The sequence below is a fragment of the Passer domesticus genome, chromosome 33, assembly GCF_036417665.1.
Source record: "Passer domesticus isolate bPasDom1 chromosome 33, bPasDom1.hap1, whole genome shotgun sequence".
Taxonomy (NCBI): Eukaryota; Metazoa; Chordata; class Aves; order Passeriformes; family Passeridae; genus Passer; species Passer domesticus.
This window is the reverse complement of record NC_087506.1, coordinates 1,383,259-1,402,393: the sequence shown is the minus strand read 5'-3', so window position 1 is coordinate 1,402,393 and position 19,135 is coordinate 1,383,259. Positions and strand designations below refer to the sequence as shown.

The 19,135-nt window shown below is 52.1% G+C and overlaps 1 protein-coding gene across 1 annotated transcript in view; it reads left to right on the top strand.

Annotated features, from left to right (window-relative positions):
- Positions 1-17,506, top strand: part of LOC135288460 (maestro heat-like repeat-containing protein family member 6) — a 135,074-nt gene extending 117,568 nt beyond the window's left edge. The window contains exons 2-14 of the mRNA XM_064401850.1: positions 12,958-13,022; positions 13,128-13,774; positions 14,032-14,179; positions 14,388-14,578; positions 14,661-14,798; positions 15,079-15,193; positions 15,365-15,502; positions 15,734-15,910; positions 16,042-16,197; positions 16,356-16,457; positions 16,820-16,922; positions 17,197-17,253; positions 17,478-17,506. Coding sequence (XP_064257920.1) covers positions 12,958-13,022; positions 13,128-13,774; positions 14,032-14,179; positions 14,388-14,578; positions 14,661-14,798; positions 15,079-15,193; positions 15,365-15,502; positions 15,734-15,910; positions 16,042-16,197; positions 16,356-16,457; positions 16,820-16,922; positions 17,197-17,253; positions 17,478-17,506 — 2,066 coding nt within the window. The remainder of the gene's footprint in view (positions 1-12,957; positions 13,023-13,127; positions 13,775-14,031; positions 14,180-14,387; positions 14,579-14,660; positions 14,799-15,078; positions 15,194-15,364; positions 15,503-15,733; positions 15,911-16,041; positions 16,198-16,355; positions 16,458-16,819; positions 16,923-17,196; positions 17,254-17,477) is intronic.
- The last annotated feature ends 1,629 nt before the right edge of the window (positions 17,507-19,135 follow it).

Genomic DNA, 19,135 nt, shown 5'->3' with positions numbered 1-19,135 from the left:
CTCAACCAAACCAAAACAGTAGTTTATCAAATCAAATTAATTGTAGCAGTCATTAGAAACACTTTAAACGAAATAAAAGAACTAGCATATTTACAAAATCAAAAAACTCCTACACTTGATTCCAGTTGGTGGGATAATCTATGGATTTTCAAAAAAAGTTGGAAAACTATAACCTTCACTGTGGGTACACTTGTTAGTCTGTTCTTATTTCCATGTTTAACAAAAATAGTGACATCTGCTGTACAGAATAACCTAAGAATCTCTAAAGAAATTAACCTGAAAAAAACCAAAAAAGGTAATGAAGCTTAGTAAATATGATCACCCAAGTGCTGAAGAAATGTATGATCAATACAAAAAATATAGGAAATTCTATGTTAATGAGCCAAAAATTATAAGTTGATGCAAGCTTAAGCTTGATCAAAGAAAAATAGGAGGGAACTGTTATGAATAGAAAGTTGTATTTTTTTTAAGTTTCAGAGTTAAAAAAACCAAGCCAGACCGAGTCAGCCTCCTTTAGTTTCGCTGCCGAAGGAAAGCTTTTCAAATACCTGTTAATGGCAGGTGATTAACTGATTGTTTCCCTGATGCTGGCTGCATGCCAAGAAGATACCAAGAGAAACCCTCCAGGGTAAAGAGATGAACAGTGACACCAGAAACAACATGCAAATGAGAAACGCAGTGCACCCTGGATTGTTACAGTTTTACAGTTTTTATAAGAAAAACCCCTAAAATCACGAGCCATAAGTGACTTAAAGTGACGTCTAAGGATGGGAGCATTGTCCCGTACCTGCTTAAACCTTTTTATTTCTCACTCTAACCTGAAAAGAAACTGATTAAAGAGACCCCCCGGGTTTCTAAACCAACAAACTAAGGACTCAACGACTCTCCCGTGAGGACAGAGTCCCCAGTTCTGTCTGCAGACCAGCGGACAAAACTGCATCGTCCTCCTCCTTCGTGCCACGCCTGGGAGCAGCGGCGGCGAGGGCGCAACCCGTCGATTTCTTCCCACCTGAGCTGATTCTTCTTAATAAAGGCATTAAAAAGGAGAAAGATCTCCTGCCCATTTATTTCAACAGGTATTCTTTCTGCCCTCCATAACCAATGCTCCACCAAACCACAGATGCTGTCTTCAAACTGACTCCAATTCCAGCCTAGACCTCTCCCCTTCCAGACAACTCCTTCCCCAACCTGCCCCCCAACACCAATCCCCCCAAACACCCACACTGGAGCCCTCAACACCCCGCCAGGACCCCCAGCTGTCCCTGTCCCTCCGCAGAGCTTTCCCAGCCTCCAGCAGACCCCCTGGTTCCCTGCACGTGCCGTGGGATGGCCCTCAGGAGGATCTGCTCCAAGGCCTTTCCCGGGAGCAAGCTCATGCTGCCAGGCCCATGGTTCCTGGATCATCCTTCCCACCGAGCCTTCCTGTGCACGGCTGTTCCCTTGGCACATTTGCGCTCGGCTGGGACTTCTCCACTCACCCAGGGCTGCTGCTAAAGGATGGAGAGCAGCCTGGCAAGCTCTTCCTCCAGCTGCCTCTTTCCTCTTGGGGGAGGAAGAACATTCCACAGGCAAGAAACTGGTGCCTCCACAGACCCTGGATCCATGCTGGGACAGACAAGGATGTGAAGTATGTCATATGGAAAACCTCTTTATCACTAACCGCTCCCATTTGTTCTGTCTGTTCCTTTGTTACCCGTGGTATAAAGCAATACTCACTCGTTTGTCATACACAGAGGCCCCCGCCTACACAGCTCATTCACACCATGTGGGTTCAAGTCTGATGGGTGCCTTGCACAGGTGGCACAGGGAGTCCCACCTACACGGTCCCGGGTCAGGGGCGAGCGTCCCCTTGGTGGGTTAGAGTCCCAGAGTTCGGGAGTGGTGTGCTAACTGGCATTGATTAAATGTGGCTGGAATTTGGATTGGGAGCTGGTTTAGAGAGTTTATTAAGTCTGGTATAATATCGTGTGTGTGTCCATGTGTTAAATCTGTCAATGCAACATCGTTTATTCTTTCCTTATGTGAAGATAAGGAAGGGAATGTGCTCAACACTGTTACCTTTTTCCTTTGGGGATGGAATGCTATTAATTGGAGTAGAAGTAGTCAGAAAATTGAGTGTGTGTTCCAAGGTTCATCTCTAAGAATGCAAGAAGTGGAGACACAGTCTCAGAGGGAAACAGCGTTGTATGGCTGTCCTGGGTTGACTATATGATGCTTTTATCCCCAGTCGTCTTGTTCTGTTTATACTAAATAATAAGTTTTACACCTTTAAGATTCTCTTCCAGACAATGAAGAAGGGAGGGAAGAAGCGCGCAGTTTGTTTTCAGACTGCTCTCACTCCTACACAATCCTGCTCCTGGACTGTGTTGTCTGCGGATGGACAGACAGACGGACAGAGCTCCTTTTTTCTCTTTTTTTTTTTTTTTTTTTTTTTTTTTTGCTTTTAGTTAGTTTTAGCTAGCTGAGGCATAGAAGTTCCCTGGACTGTGATTTTTCCTTTTTCTTGGACCTGTTCAAGCCTGCTCTGCACTGAACACCCAGAAGAGCACCGGCAGCTCCACCTGTGGCCCCCTGGCCGGGCCTGGGCCGCGGCGTTTCCAGCACCAGAGAGACTGATCAGAGACTGAGTGAGCCGAGCTGCAACCCGGGGAGGGGACTGTTCTGAGTTTGTTTTTTTTTTTTTTTGGAGTAGTGAGAAGTTTTATTGTTTAATATTGTTTGGGTTCTATTGTTTAATAAACAGGTTTCTTTCCACTTTTTCTCCAAGGGGGTATTTTCTCCCAAACTGGTTGGAGGGGGGAGGGGCAATTGGAGCTGCTTTTGTAGAGAAGCCCCTTTGGGGGTTATGTCCCAAACAAGCCCCGAACCAGGACAATGGTCTTGCAGATTGGAAATTGAAATTGATTGTCTAGAGAACTTAAAATACTCTGAGGAGGTTCTGGAGGACATAGGTCCCTGGCAGCCTAGCGGGGAATTTTTCCAGCAATAGGATGATATCTTTTGGATGCTTGGAGCACCTTAAGCACTCAGACAATATTCTAGTTTGTGGGAAAGCCCCTAAGTACCCTTTTGTGTTGTATGAAAGAGTGTGAATATGTGGAACTGCATTTGCATTGTCACCCAGAGGGGCTTGGCAGGTGAGGGACAAGGAAGAAGTAGATGGTGAGAAAGGCCAGAGTGACTCTGACACGAATGAGACTTACAGTCTGACAGGAACCAAGTGCAGCAGCTCTACCTGCATTTCCATTTTCTGATGACGGGAGTGGCAGGGAAAGCAAAGTGACTGATGCCCTATGCTCCTTGTAACCCTCTGATCCTTTGTTTGTTGTGTAGGGGGCGTAGAGATTGTAGTCCTTGTAGCGGCCCAAACAATTGGCCCATAGAAGAGAGCAATAGCCTACTTCTCTAAACAACTGGATGAAGTGAGTAGGGGACAGCCTGAGTGTGAGCAGTTGCTGCTCTTGTTTCAAACATCCAAGAAGCCTGAGAATTCACTGGAGGTCAACAAGTAATTGTATTTATCTCACATTCAGTAGCAGCACTTCTTGAGCAAAAGGGTGGGCGTTGGCTTTCACCCTCCAGATTGCTTAAACATCAGGCAGTTTTGGTGGAACAATGTGGTATTACCAAACTAATGTCTTCTCTAGTTAATCCAGCAGCATTCCTGGCCACTCACCAGACAGACAAGGAACCTTTGTAGCATGACTCTATCAAAACCATGAAGTCCACTTTATTCCAGCTGCCCAGATCTTAAAGAAAGCCCAAATCCAGGAGCAGAATCTCAGTACACAGATGGGAGAGGCTTTGTAAGAGCAGATCAGTGAAAATCAGGATATACAATTAGCACAGAGCAAGTCAGCTCAGAAGGCAGAGATAATCACTTTAAGCTGTACCTTCTGACCAGCCTGAGGAAAAAGGATCAATATATGAACAGATTCCAAGTATGCCTTCAGAGTAATATGTGCCATGAAGCAGTTTGCAAAGAAAAGGACTATTGACAGCTCAAGGAAAGCAAATTAAGCATCAAGAAGAAATCTTAAAGTTGCTGGAGGCAGTACTAGTACCTCAAGAGGTTGCAGATGTGCACTGCAAAGGACATCAGACCCCAAAAGGGGTAACAGGTTGCAAAAAGAGCAGCAGAACAAAGCCATGCTGAGGTTCAGGCACTAATTCCCAAAGGTAAGGAACAATATGACAATGATGTATGTCATATAATCAGAAAGATCTAGAATTAGCAAGGAATTTACGAGCAGAACAGAAACATATTGTTTTTGCAACTCCTCAGGGATAGACAGTTATACCTGAAAGAGCATTGTGAAAATTAATTAAGGATGAACATAATTGTATACAGTGGGAAGGGGATGCCTTACATAATTATTTGAGAATTACAAGAGTAAGATGCAACCTGTACTCTAGTGGAAAGCAGGAAACCCAGGGGTGTGAAATAATGTCTCAGAACCAATCCACAAACTAGGACTAGAGTTGAGCTTGCACAGTAGACAAGGGAGAAGATCCTAGATAGCACTGGCAAGTTGACGCTTCTGAATTGCCAAGAAAAGGGGGCTATAAATACCTTTTACATTTCACTGATACCTTCTCAGTGTGACCTAAGGCATTCCCGACCCAAAGAAATAAAGCCAAAGGAGTTGTCAAGATTTTGTTAAACAACAAAATGCCCTGGTTCAGAGTGCCTTTAGACATCTCCTCTGATCGAGGGCCACGTTTCCTAGCAAATATTGCACAGCAACTTTGCAATAATCTCCAAATCAACGGGCACCTACACATGGTGTATTGGCCCCAGGCCAGCAGCCAAGAGGAAAAGAGGAATCATATGCTAAAACAGCAAATAGTCAAAACTGGACAAGGGGCCAACATACCTTGAACCCAGGCCCTACCTTTAGCTTTATTATGGATTCCAGGAGCCCAAGAACAAAAGAAAATCTGAATCCCTTGGAAATACTGTACAGAAGACCATATAAGCATAACTATCAAGGGGAAGATACTGTACAAGTTGGGGAGGGGTATCTGCAGAGCCATGCTGTGCAACTGACACAACAGCTGCAGCAAATAAATCAACACATTTTGAGCAGAGGAGCAAGAGGATGCTCCTCTCCACAAGTCCAGCCTGGGGACCAGGTATACGTCAAATCCCCTGGGGGAAAGCCTCTTATCCCAAAATGGAAAGGACTCGATTTGGTACTTTTAATCACTTATACAGCCTTTAAAGCTTAAAGCGTTAACCTCTTGGCTACACTATTCCAGAATTAAAAGACTTCTGTAAAAGGCAAGAGGAGTCCACAAGTGGACCTCAGAAAGAACAGAAGAAACCAAGATGCGCTTCGCACCATCATTGTCTTCCTGATATTTCTGATCGGAATCCAAGCCACAGTAGGTGACTGTCACTACCATCATGATCTCCTTGGCCTGCGAGATCCTGCTAGATGGAACACTCAAAAATATTCAGGACCTAATTGGCTAAAAGGGATTAATAATGTAAAAAACTTTACACCATTTTAAGGATTAATGACTGAGCAGTTGAAGATTGATGAAAACCTGACTCCATGACAGCCTTTCTTGACCCACCTGAAAGCAGGATCTCTATGGCTTGTATATTTGAAACTCACAAACCTCTTTTAGATGAGATTACTACAGTGACCATGCACATCCGTGACCTTTCTAAAAAGCAGCGTGTGAGTCATGGATGCATTCCCAGACACTAAATCATAGGTCTAAAAAAGGCTTAAGGGGACGGTTTGGGTCTGAACTGGGAATATGAAATTCTATTGATCAAGAAGTCTTAATAAATGAAGCACTGTGAGTTCTTATATTGGACAGACACAAACTCCTCTCAGATCAGCCCTGCTAACACTTGCCCAAACCCACAGCCTGGCAGCTAACCTATTAACCACCCTGGCCAACAATACACAGCAGGATTGTTTCCAGCAGTTGTTGGCTTTATGGGGAAACTACAGGGTAACATTTCTTTAGCATTTCAATGTAGACCAGCTCAGCTGTGGCTACGGTCTGTAATCTCAGGAAAACTTAAAAAAAGGAGAGCTGGCGAAATTGCCAAGAGAATTAACTAAATCATGAGTAAAAATGAAACCACAAAGGAGTTTGAAAAAGACTTCCACACTTGGTGGCAATTGGTCAGTTTCACATAGAATGAACAGAACCCTGCAGTCTTTTACATTAACCATTAAGAATGCAACAAAATACTGTGTAATTCCAATTTTGGCCCTTGGAGCTATAAGAACTCATGTAACTCTCAGTCCCATTCAGCATAATGTCTGGGCCATTTTCAACAAGAAAACTGGAAACTGGCAAACTCTTAGTATCAAAGCATGTGTGCCAAGGGATGCACTGAATTTTGTGTGCAAAAATGCAGGGCTTGACAGAGAGGATCGGTGTCTGCACACTGAGGGCAGCCCTTGTATTTGTGAAATGAGCCCAGTAACCCATGCACAGTCACAGGTATGTTATGTGGGAAGGGGATGTGCCTGGGTGAGATCTGCTTGCACAACTATTACAACAGATTCATTAAATGAAACTGCTAATGGTAATAACTTCTCTATTTTTAATTCACAACCAAAAGTGGATGTGACTTGAGCTGCACCACACAATAACTTCTCTTGAGATTATGCAGAATGCGTACGATGTGTATCATGAAGCACCCAAATTCCAAACTGGAAGGAACATTGATGTTCCAAAACAAATACTGTACCAGCCTAATATAGAATGGCTAGTGGCAGAAGTCAAAAATGCATCTCACAGAGCCTTATGGACACTCAAATTGCTATCAAAGAAGTTACCAAAATCATCACTAAAATACAGAAAGATAGAGAACATCATGAGTCAGATGTCTTCTTGTGATGGACAAATCTTCAATCACCAACAGCTCCTCAGATTTTTAGCTTCCTCAGCAAACCCGTTCTAATTTTTAAAAAAATGAACCCTCCTCTAAACCATCATGAACCTATGGATGTGGTAGAAAATTGAAAGAGCAGCATAACAGTACATATGTCCTGTGGACTGTGGAGGGAATCTTGCAAAAGAATTTGCATCAGGATAAAGAGAAGGGGAGGATGAAACAAGGCCTTTGTTTGACATAAGCACAAGCAATTCACTTAAGCAAACAAGTACTTAGCACAGACACAGGGAAGTACTTAGCACCAGTTAGCATAAGAAAAACCTGGCTGGCCTAACTTGACAGGAGAGGGACTTGAAAAAAGCTTTAGACACATTCCAGCAGAAGAAGGAAGGGCAAGTTGGCAATGAGCCCTGTGCAGGGAAGCCATGAGGAAGAAGTGCTGCTTTAGGGCATGGAGACCGCTCTGGCCAGCGCCTGGACATCAGCTTCAAGGACAGGAATCTGACAGAATGTATTTCTAACCCCCTGCCTATGCAATCACCTCAGCAGGGTAAAGATGGATGGTATTTTTGATGCAATTCCTACATCAACCCACTGAAATTTATACATGGCAGAGAAGCATTTTGGTGGGGTGCAGACCCCTGCCCTCCCGTCAGCTCAAGAAAAGGGCTTTTGGTGGACAGTGCATTTGTCTGCAGATTTCTTTGAATTAGGGAGACCCCTCGGGACTGCTGTATCCTGAGGGAACACCATGGGCCCTGACCTGTGCCTCAGCTTCCAGGGCTGCTCTTGGCCAGCATCCTGACGTGGATGCAGGACAGCTGCCAGGCACTGCTGGGACCCAGCGGGACAGGACCGGCTGTCTCGTGTCCACGGACCCCCCCTCACACAGCTAGGGCCACCCCGAACCCAGACAAAAGCTCACGTGTCAGCAGAGAGGAGCAAGGAGCACTGGGCTCCTCTCAGGGGATCTCAGCATGGTGCTCCAGTGGGAGGGGCAGGCAGGCCACCCACCTTCAGGGCATCCCCTGCATCAACAGGGCGTGCATTTTGGCCTTTTCATCCCTCCACACCACAACCAGGCCTGACATCTCCTCCTCTGCAGTTTTTCCACTTAGGACGTCATCTCACGCTTGGCCAGCGCATCAGATGAGGCCGCAATGGCTTCTGATACCACCTCCATGCCAACCACATCTCCATTGTGTGCTGTTCCTCTTTCACAGGTTGACTTCCCATCAACTGACCAATCCATTGTTTCTCTCAAGGGTCACATTCCCACCAGTTCAACCATAAGGTTTCCTTCACTGTCTGTTCTTCATTATCTTGCTGACGTGCACAGCAGCAGATCAAATGTGGCAGGGCCTTAGACACGACTTGGCTCCTGACTCACAGGCTCCTTGTGCCACTGCTGGCCTTCCGTGTGCTCAGCAGGATCTGTACCTGCACAGGGTTGTGGAACTGCACCTTCAGCACAGGGACCGTGCCAGCCTGAGCTGCCCTCGTTCCTCTGGGTCTGTGCACAAAACACGGCGTGGCAGAGAACGGCAGCAGGGGCCTGTGTGTCCCAGGGCCCCGGATTTGTTCTGCTGCAGCTCCACAGGGATGCAGGCAAAGTGAAGAAGCCAAACTGTTTATTCATGGAAGGCGAAGCAAAGGAGTGAGCAGGGTGGGGAAAAGGGGAAGGGCAGGATCTGAGGACTAGAGGGAAAGAGCCGTGAACAGGGAGGGAGAATGGAGGGAAAAAGAAGGGATGGGCAGAGTCTGAGGGCTGGAGGGAGGGAGCTATCTATAAGCAGGGAGAGGGCTGAAGCCATGCAAGTTTCCCACAGGCTCAGCTGTGCCAATCATCAGCGGTGCCTGGAGCTCCAGCTGGTCTCTTCTGGTCTCAAGGCAGTCTCATCTTCCATGGCATTTGCAGGTCTTCAACAATGTCTGGTTCTTCTGAGCCCGTTCTGCAGCTCTCCCACTGACTATCTGTTGAACTAACATGTATGCCTGGGAAGGGCTGTCATCTCTCCTCAGGGCTTGAAGGGCTGGAACGGAGAGGAACAGAGCCACAGTCAGAGCCTGGATCGGTGGGAATCCTAGGAGACCGTCCTGCCAGGGCCATCCCACCCAGCTCTGGCCATGGCCACAAGAGAAGGGGTGTCAACTGGATCAGCTGGCCATGAATCCACACTCCCACATCCCTGCAATCTCTCTGTGCTCTGCCCATGCCACCCCTCATCCACACAGGGAGTGAGCCTGCCGCAGCCAGGACAGGGATGGCAGCTCCCTGCCCAGGCACTGCAGCTCTCCTGCCAGTCCCGCTGTCAGCCCGCTGCCCTCACTCACTCTCAGTGAGGAGCTGGAGCTCTCCTGGCTGCCCCCTCAGGTGCCGCCCGGCCACCCCTGTGAACACAGAGCCTGTCACGGCGGCAGCGGCACAGCTCCCTGCCAGCGGCACTGCCAGCGCTGCGGCCACACGCCCTGCTGGCCCGGCAGGGCTCAGCCCGGGCCCTTGCCGCACGCTGCCGCCCAAGGGCACGGCTGCCAGAGGGCGGCAGCAGCGCCCGGGCCAGGCGGGGCTCCACGGCGCCGGGCCCGGATGGCGCTGCCGGGGCAGCGGGCGGGGCTGGGGCCGAGCTGCGGCGGGCCGGGGAGGGAGCCCGGCCTCGGGGCTCACCCATGAACCTGATGGCCGCCTCTCGCAGGGACTCCTGTGGGCTATCCAGGAACCGCAGGGCCCATTGCATGCGCTCGCTCGCTTGTCTCCTGTCCTCTAGCAGCTGCAGAGAGCGGCAGCAGGGAAGGCTTGGCGCGGGCTCAGCCCCTGTGGCGGGCGCTCCCTGCGCCCAGCCCCGGCCTCCCCTGCCCGCACAGCCCTGAGGCGCGGCCAGCAGCCGCCGGCGCCGGGCTCCGCAGGGGGCAGAGGGCCGGCTGCTGCCCGGGGAGCCGCGGGGCCGCCCCGCAGCACTGGGGCTCCATCGGGAGTCTCATTCCAGAATGAATTTGTGGTAGACTAAAGCCCCTCACTCCCCATGTCGAATAAATTAAATTCCTGCCCCATAGGCCTTATACTACGCAGTACTGTTTGCTTTGATTAATTTCTGGGCATCATTACGCAATGGATTTCAGTAGCATCATCCCAGGAAAGCTTTTGGTCCAGCCCTGCATCCCTATTTCAGATTGTACAGAAATTTTGTGGACTTGTTCCCACTCTACCTGGAATCTTCCAGCACTGCAGATGTTCAGCTATTACAGCCCTACATGGGAGAGACATTAATTCATCCAGGAAATGTTTCCAAAGGCTTTGTGGGCAATCCTTGCTTGGTTTCGGTAGTGAAATTCGTATCCTGGCAATGTTGGAACTCATTGACTTTTCCAGCATGTGTTTGCTGATGTTTGCATCTGGAAATGGAGAAGAGATTGTTGGAAGCTTGATATATTGCGATGCCTGAACTTCCCTGTTTGTGGCTCCCCAGTGCCGTGCTTAGCAGGCACCCAGTTGTGTTTGGACATGAGCTACCACTGTCAGACACGCAGCAGCTGGAGCATTGAACATCAAAGACTGAGCTGATGTTTTTCCCAGAACACAAGGAAAGATGGCAGTGCCTCTGTATAATCTGACTGTCCTGTGAAATTCAGCAGCTGGTGGTGTTCAGGTGCTGCTGCTGCTGTTATAGATACACAGTACAATACTGGCCTTTTCAAATGTTGAAATGGATTCTATATGTGTGGTGTTAAAAGAACTTTGCTATAAAGATCTCGTTTTCATTTCTGTTGTTAACTAAAACTTAGAAACAGCTGATGTAGTATGCTTGTGTTAAAATGCCTGCTTGCATGGGATACCATCCAATGAACGTGTGACGAGGACACCTGCTGCAGATATGCCAACTATCAGCACTCATGGTCTGAAGAAAATGTGGACCAAAACCTGTCACCGTTGAGTCAGGAACCGAAGTGAAGTGACACATTAACTCTCTTCAGCAGGTTAATGCTGAGTTTATTAGAAAGCCATTCCTTTTTATACACTGTTCCGATATAGCTGGACCTGACTGGTCATTTAATCAACACCCCGTCACCACTGGCTAATTAAGAAGATGCCCTTTGGTAAACATATTCTGAGAAAACAACTGTTCAAAACACCAGCCGCAAGATTGTTTTCATTCTTTCTCTCAGCCTTTTCAAAACTCCCCAGAACAATTCCTGGGAATGTTTATGTGGCCTTCTCACTGACCAGGCTGTCAGTATCCACAAAAGCCCGTAAATGGAGGTGATTATAAGAACGAACTAAAAGCACAAACAAGGAATACGCATGCTCTAAAAAGGCAGACGTGAGGAGGAGCCATGGAAAAGTTCTTGAAACATGGAAACTGGTTTGGAGAAAAGTTCAACATGCATAATTGTTTGTGAATATGTAACAGGCAGATGCAATAGAAATGGTATACAAAGAGTGTTTTCAAAATAGCTGGGATAGTCTAGGCTGAATGGCAAAAGGCATCCAGTCAAAAATATTTGCTTTATTCTCTCCTATTGTACTTTATTACATTTTCTAATTTTTTTACAGGAGAGTGAACCTTGTTTTTCACACTGCAATCCCTTCTATGAAAAAAATCATGACTAACAGCCTCTGCCTTCTCCCAGACACCAAGTGTTGCAGCAGTGCTCCAGGTGCTCCTGCCAACAGCCCCTGCAGGGAGGAGCACAGCTCCCAGTGCACGTGGGCTTTGGCTCCCTGTGGCACACAAGCCCCCCGGGGCACACATCTCTGGGGCAGGAGAGGGACAGCAGCGCTGCCAGGGCTCGGGGGGTGGCAGCTCTGCTTGGGCGGGGACTCTGCCACACCTGCTGATGGCAGCGCTGCCCGGGCCCCAGGGCTCAGAGCACCATTGGTGCCCTGGCCCACACGTTCCCTGTGCCTGTCACAGCCGCGGGTTTAGGATGGCCAGCAGCCGGGACGTGTCCCAAGGAGGCCGTGCCAGCTTCCGTGGAAGGCCCCGTGCCCTTGCCAGCGCGGCTGCCTCGGCAGCCCTGGGGGCTCCTTCTGCTGCCCTGAGCCCGCAGAGCAGGGCAGCGTTTGCTGATGGGCTGAGCCCTTCCTAAAGATCCTGTCGGGCTGCCTTAGACACTTGGGGCCAGGGATTCCTTCCAACCTGGGCCACTTTGGGTGGGCTGGGGGCGGCCCCAGGGCAGGTGGCAGTGGGTGCAAGGGCCCTTTGTGACACGCTGCAGCACTGGCATGGAACGGGACAGGGTGTCCTTTGTGACACGTGGTGACATAGGAGCTGGGGGTGACAAGAACACTCCACAGCGCTCGGAGCAGGCGACGGGACAGGACGGGACAGAGCGGTGCTGTGAGGAGCCCCTGCACAGCGCACTCGTTCGTGTCCCACCCGGAGCTTTTTCCAGACGCTGTTCCTGCAGCTGGCCTTGCGGCCAGACTGTGGCATTTGGTGACTCGGATCTTTTCCAAGACATCTATCCCTGTGGCCTGTGCACTCCAGGCCAGACCGCGGGATTTGGTGACCTGAATCGTTGTTGAGGAGTCTCCTGTGATTTTGGCAGGAGTCCTCAAGAACAAAGTGCAGGTCTTGCTGCTTGCTGTCCTGCTGCCTTCCTGAGGCTTCTCTCTTGCTGGTGCTTTCAGCAACTGCAAGACTTGTTGACTTGGCAATATCCTGAGGAACCTCTATTTAAGGTGCCCTCTAGGCCAGACTCTGACATGGCAGGCAGATTCCTTGGCTTGTTCAAAGTGCTCAGGGGGAAAAAAAACAAAGGCCCTGGAGCTGCCCCAGCAGAACAGCCTGAAGAGCCGGAGAAGATCCAGACACTGCAGGATGGTGAGTGTCAGAGCTGGGCCACAGGGCTGATGGCTGCAGCCAGTGTGGGCCCATCCCATCCCATCCCATCCCATCCCATCCCATCCCCTGGGGCCATGCCCATGGACAGGACGGAAGAGGGCCCAGGCAGACACCCCGCAGTGGCCGTGCTCCATCCCCCTGGGGCATCCCGGGGCTGTCCCTGCCTGGGGAGCGCAGGGCTGGGCTGTGTTCTCCGGCCTCTCCCGCAGCCCCTCAGCTCTGGCTGTGCTCGCTCTTTGCCAGATGCAGCCGTGGAGCACACACAAGAGCAGCAATCCAGCCGTGGCCGCTTCCACAGAACCCTGAAGGTACCTGCAGCCATCCCATCCATGGGCTGGGCCTGCTGTCCCTGCTCAGCCGAGCACTACGCTTGGAGAATGCCATGCAGCATCTCTGGCTTCCCTGTCCTGCAGATGTTCCGGAAGTTTCTGCGAGTTCAGCGCAGAGAGACCGGGACCAGTGCAGCTGAGGGCCCAGCTGAGCCTGACTCGGGGCTGACCGAGCTCCAGGCAGAGCCTGATTTCAGCCTGGATTCAGCTGAGCACTTTCAAGACTCTGACACCATAATGAATGAGGACACAGCAAACGGAGACAAGGCAGTGACTGAGGACGTGGCCATGACAAATGCCAACACTGGAGAGACTGAAGCCACCGCAAATCCTGACACCACGCCCACTCCAACTCTGATCGAGGAATTAATACCAGAGTATTTCAGGGACCCTTGTTTTTCGTCTCAGGAGCAGCTAAGCAGGCTGGGATCAGGCCTGGAGGCCTCCCAGGACTTTGTGCCCCCTCAAGCCGTGATCACTGGGGCCCCTCAGCCTTTGAGGCCAGCACAGTGTGGCGGGAAGGGAAGCTGGGGAAGTTGCTCCCTTGAAGAACGCTCCAAGTTTCCCCCAGGTGTCCTCCAGGTGCCAGCCATTGTAAGGAACATCCACCAGAGGCTGCTGTCCCATGACACTGTGGATGCCAGGCTGAAAATTGACATTGTGAGGCTGGCTGAAGAGCATCCTGTTGATGTGGTGCTGACCCTCCTGCGCTGTGCCCCAACGTGTGACAGGTACGGGGCCCACGTGCCTTGAGAGCTCAGGGCTCACCAGCCTTTAGGGCCCGTGGCCCATCACAGCCCATCCAATGGGCTCTGCCAGACAGGCAGAGAGCTCCAGGACCCTCGGGCCCCTCTCTTTGCCCAGCCTGCTGCCAATGCTCCCTCCCTGCCCCTCAGGGCACCGGGGCTCTGTCACCTGTGCCCCCACAGCTGCACAGGGCATGGTACTGTGACTGAGACACCCCTGACACAGAGCCCTGATCCCACAGAGCTGCTGCAATGATGTGGAGAGCCATTGCTTCATCAAGACTAACAATGGAGAAAGTGCTGCCAACACTGGTCCGTGTAATGGAGGATTGGCCTCTGAGCAAAATGTGCACCTCCGATGGGGACAATCAGGATGTTTTTGCCCTGGCTGTGAGTTTCTGGAACTGGTCTCTTCTCAGCCCCCGGATGCCTCTCCAGCAGCTCTCCATCCTCTCCCTGCCTCAGTCACTGGGCTGAAACCTGGGCTAGGGCCAGGCTCAGGGGCCACCAGGCCCACTGCTCCCCCTGCATCTGCCCCTGGGCCCTGCCCCAAGGACACCTCGGCACTGAGCTCCGTTTTGGGCTGCTTCTCTTGCAGGCAACTCTGGTGATCTGGGTGATTGTCCAGGTGCCTCTGTACCATGAGACAAGGATTCATTCTTTCTACCCTCTGTTTACGGCTCTGCTCTTCCACGTTGTCATCACCACACAGCAGATGCCACCAGAGGAAGTTGAAAACTTCTGGAGAGCATGCCAGGAGGAAAATCGCCTTCCCTGCAGGCCCAACAGGTCCCAGTGCTCCTGTCCTTCCCATGCCCTTGTGGCCAGTACCAGTGCTCCCAGTGTGACCTGGGCTTTGCTCTGCACACAGGTTTGCAGTGCAGGCCATGAAGGCTCTGCTCTACCGACTGCAGTGTGACCAGGAGGTGATGGATATGGAGCGTAAGTGTGGCTGGGACACGCTGCTGACTGCTCACACCCAGCACTATGCTGTGGGACTGCTGGCCAGGTGAGACCCCCTTCTCCTCTACACTGCCCTCAGCATTTCTGCCCTGTGCCCGGGTGCCCCACACAGTCCCTGTGGTCAAGGGCCAGAGGGCCTTGACACCGAGGGACAGCCAAGGAGACTGGAAGAGGCTGGGAGACGAGGGTGCCCCAAAGGGGCCACCTCCCACAGCGCTCACATCCCCTCCAGGGAGGCTGGGGAAAGACCAGACCTCCGCGAGTCAGTCCTGGCAGAGGTTTGGTCCCCCCACCTCAGGGTCTTGGTGCCTTTTTCCCCCTTCCAGGGAGATGCGCCATGTCTTGACCTCCATGTGTTCCCATGTCGCATACCGCCTTCTCCTTGTGCTCAGCTGTGAAAAGCCAAGGTGGGATCTGCCCTTCCTGGCATTCCTTGTGGAGGTGAGCCTGGTGGCCAGCACTGCCTCGCTGAGCTGCCTCCCAGCTCTCTGCCCTCTCATAGCCACAGCTGCCCGGGACGGTGCCCGTGCCCTGTGCTGCTGCCTGGGCCCAGCCCTGTGCGTTTCCGGGCTGCTGCTGGCCGGGTCCCCCATCACTGCCTGTGCCTTTCAGGTCCTCGAGTGCCTGGACTTGAGTAAATGTGCTCACACTGTCCTGAAGATCATGTCAAGTTGCCTGCACAGCAAGTGCAGGGAGAGGCGTCGCCTGGCACTCAGAGGCCTCGTGGTGCTCAGCAAGGATCCCTCAATGGTGAGAAGGGGCAGCGGCTGAAGCTGCACTGGGGAAAGCAGCCCCATGGGCTGGCAGGGCTTCAGCAGCTGAGGCAGCTGCTCCCAGCTCTCTTGCCTCACCTGCCCCAGTGCTTTGGGTCAGGCCTTTGGCCTGTGGGCCCTGCAGCAGCAGGCTGGGGTCGCAGTGCCCGGGCGCTGTTGGCGCTGCAGCCGTCCATGGCCTCCCAGCTCAGCCTGGTGTTCCACACAGGCCAGACCTATACGCAGCGTGTCTCGAAGACTTCTGGAGCTGCTGGGTGATGCAGATGGACAGGTGGTCAGCATGTCCCTCTCTCTGTTGAAGAAGATGCTCCAGAAAAAACATCTCATGATATCCAGCACTTCTGCCCCAAAGCTAGCTGAGGCACTCCTGCCACTCTTTGACCGTGTAAGGCTCTGTGGCCCCAGCCATGGGCACTGGCCGCTGGCCAGAAATTTTGTGCTCTCTGGATATTCAGGCCTTTGCCCAGGAGTACTGGATGTGTGATGCTTAGGCCTTTTTCTCCTTCTTTCCTCCAGGACAACAGCCATCTGCAGCTGCTCTCCATTTCCCTCTTCTGCAAGGTGATGGAATTGGTAGTGGAAGAGGGTAAAAAGCCCCTGAAGAGAATTGTGAGCCAGAGCCTGCTCCCACTCTTCTTGCACTGCCATGAGGAGAACCAGCATGTGGCAGAGGTGAGGTTTTGTGTGATGCTGGTGGATCTCTGGCAGGGGGCTCGGCTGCCTCCTGCCCGGTGCCTGGTGGGCTGCAGCCTCCTCCAGGCCCTGGCACAGGAATGTGAGTCCGGTGCCCTGGGCTGTGGGGCCATCTCTGGCTCTCTGCTGCTCTCCAGGCCTCTATGAAAACGCTGTATTGTGCGGCTGGGTTCTTGGAGAAGGCGGATCTCCAGAGGGTTCTGAAGACAGAGCAGCCATTGAAAATTGATGAGTGCCTGGTAAGGACGGCCTGGAAGCACCAAGCTCAGCCTGGAGAAGGCCCCTGAGCGCGGTGCTCAGTGTGCGGGGCTGGCAGCTGTGCCCATGCCCGCTACTGCACCCAGAGGCGGCGCGGGCTCTTCTCCAGGCTGCTGTGGGCCCGAGCCGGGTGCCCATGGAGCCCCGGCGTGGCGGGGCTGCGGGGCGGCCCCGCGGCTCCCCGGGCAGCAGCCGGCCCTCTGCCCCCTGCGGAGCCCGGCGCCAGCGGCTGCTGGCCGCGCCTCGGGGCTGTGCGGGCAGGGGAGGCCGGGGCTGGGCGCAGGGAGCGCCCGCCACAGGGGCTGAGCCCGCGCCAAGCCTTCCCTGCTGCCGCTCTCTGCAGCTGCTAGAGGACAGGAGACAAGCGAGCGAGCGCATGCAATGGGCCCTGCGGTTCCTGGATAGCCCACAGGAGTCCCTGCGAGAGGCGGCCTTCAGGATCATCGGTGAGCCACGAGGCCGGGCTCCCTCCCCGGCCCGCCGCAGCTCGGCCCCAGCCCCGCCCGCTGCCCCGGCAGCGCCATCCGGGCCCGGCGCCGTGGAGCCCCGCCTGGCCCGGGCGCTGCTGCCGCCCTCTGGCAGCCGTGCCCTTGGGCGGCAGCGTGCGGCAAGGGCCCGGGCTGAGCCCTGCCGGGCCAGCAGGGCGTGTGGCCGCAGCGCTGGCAGCGCCGCTGGCAGGGAGCTGTGCCGCTGCCGCCGTGACAGGCTCTGTGTTCACAGGGATGGCCGCGCGCTACCTGTCGAGGAAGAGGGAAGAGCTCCAGTTCCACAGTCAGGGTGAGTCAGGGCAGCGGGCTGGTAGCGGGGCTGCCAGGGAGAGCTGCAATGCCCGGGCAGGGAGCTGCCATCCCTGTCCCGGCTGCGGTGGGCTTCGCTCCTTGTGTGCATGAGGGATGGCGTGGCCAGAGCACACAGAGCGATTGCAGGGACACTGCTGGGGGGATTCATGGCCAGCGTCTTGTGGCTGATCCCGTGGGCCCCTCCTCTCTTCTGGCCGATAGAAGAGCTGAGTGGGACACCCTTGATGTAGTGGTTTTGCTTTGCCAATTTAGGATTTCCTGGCCAATGTGCCAGTTGCTGTGGTGGGTTCAGTTCTGGTTAATCAGCAGTTCGCTCACCAGAATGTATTTACTCATTTCCCCTTTGAGATAGAATTAAGAGAAAGCCAAAGCAGGCTCGAGCCTTTAAAAGGGTATGAAGAACAATTTAAGAGTAACTAAAAGAAAGAGTAATAAGAGTCAGAAGAAAACCTTCGGAACACTTCTCCTCCCCCTACAACCTTTTCTTTCCCACTGACAATGTAAAGAGACCAAACCAAAATGTTGAGTCAGTTTACTACCTTTGCAATAGTCTTTTGTCTCTTTGCTTAAGGAGAGAAGTCCCTCTTATTAATGTTATGGAGACTTTTCCATAAGAAAACAGTTCTCTCGTGGCTCTCAATTTCCATGAATAGCAGCCACCCAGGGAAATGTGCAATGCTGAAATCAGTCCCATTTTCCACAAGCTTTTCTCACAGCTGGGTTTATGTGGCATGTCAACTTATGGGCTACTGTTTTAAAGATGAGCTGTTCAAAAGCAAAGTTCTTGTTCTCTAAAATCATCTTCATCTCTAGCAAGAGAGATCTTCTGTTCCTGGGGGCACAGAATCTTCATCACTCTTCTCCCTGTCTCTGTTGAAACTTCTCAAAGAATCACAGCTATGTTAACATCTGCTGACTTTAGCATGGAGGTCTTTGCTCAATACCTACCATTTGAACACTTTCATCTCCCCATACCTTCATGCGTTATAGGGAAAAAAGTATCATTCTCCATATACAGGAGAATTACAAGAGAATTTTGGCCTAAAACTAAAGACATCTCCTCATCTTTCCCATCTAGGGCTTGACTTCTTCTTCACGGACCTCAGCCAGGCCTTGGCTGGGCCAGCAGTGTTACCTCTTTGTCGGCCAGAAGGGAAAAGAGAAAGTTCCCCGAGTTTCTTTTGTTTTTAAGATGTGTTTTTCACAGAGGCTTTTGTGTACAGCTTTCCAGATTATCAATTCCCAACGGCAGCCATTGATTGGTTTCCTAGCAGACACGGAGGAAGCTGCCAGCAGCTTCTCCCAAAACATGACGTCTGGGGTGCACAAAGCAGCACACCTTGGCAGGAGGGTCTCCTAGGATTCATGCAGATGTGGGTGCTGACTGTGGCTCTCTTCTTTGTTCCAGCCATTTCAGTCCCAAGGAAAGACACTAGTCTGTCCCACTGAAACCTGAATATTCACGCCCGGTTTGCCAGAAGAGCTGAAGAATTAGGTCCATCTTCAGGATGCGGTGAACCAGTGTCCCAAGAACAGCACCAGGAGACACTGAACAGGACACCATCTCCCATTGCCGCTGGAGCTCCAGGCACAGCTGATGATTGGTACAGCTGAGCCTGTGGGAAGCTCGCATGGCTTCTGGCCTTTCCCTGCCTGTAGATACCTCCCTCCCTCCAGCCCTCAGACACTGCCCATTCCCTCTTCCCCTGCCATATCACCCGTTGTTTTTGGCTTTCATTAATAAACGGTTTGGCTTCTTCACTTTGCCTGCATCCCTGTGGAGCTGCAGCAGAACAAATCCGGGGCCCTGGGACACACAGGCCCCTGCTGCCGTTCTCTGCCACGCCGTGTTTTGTGCA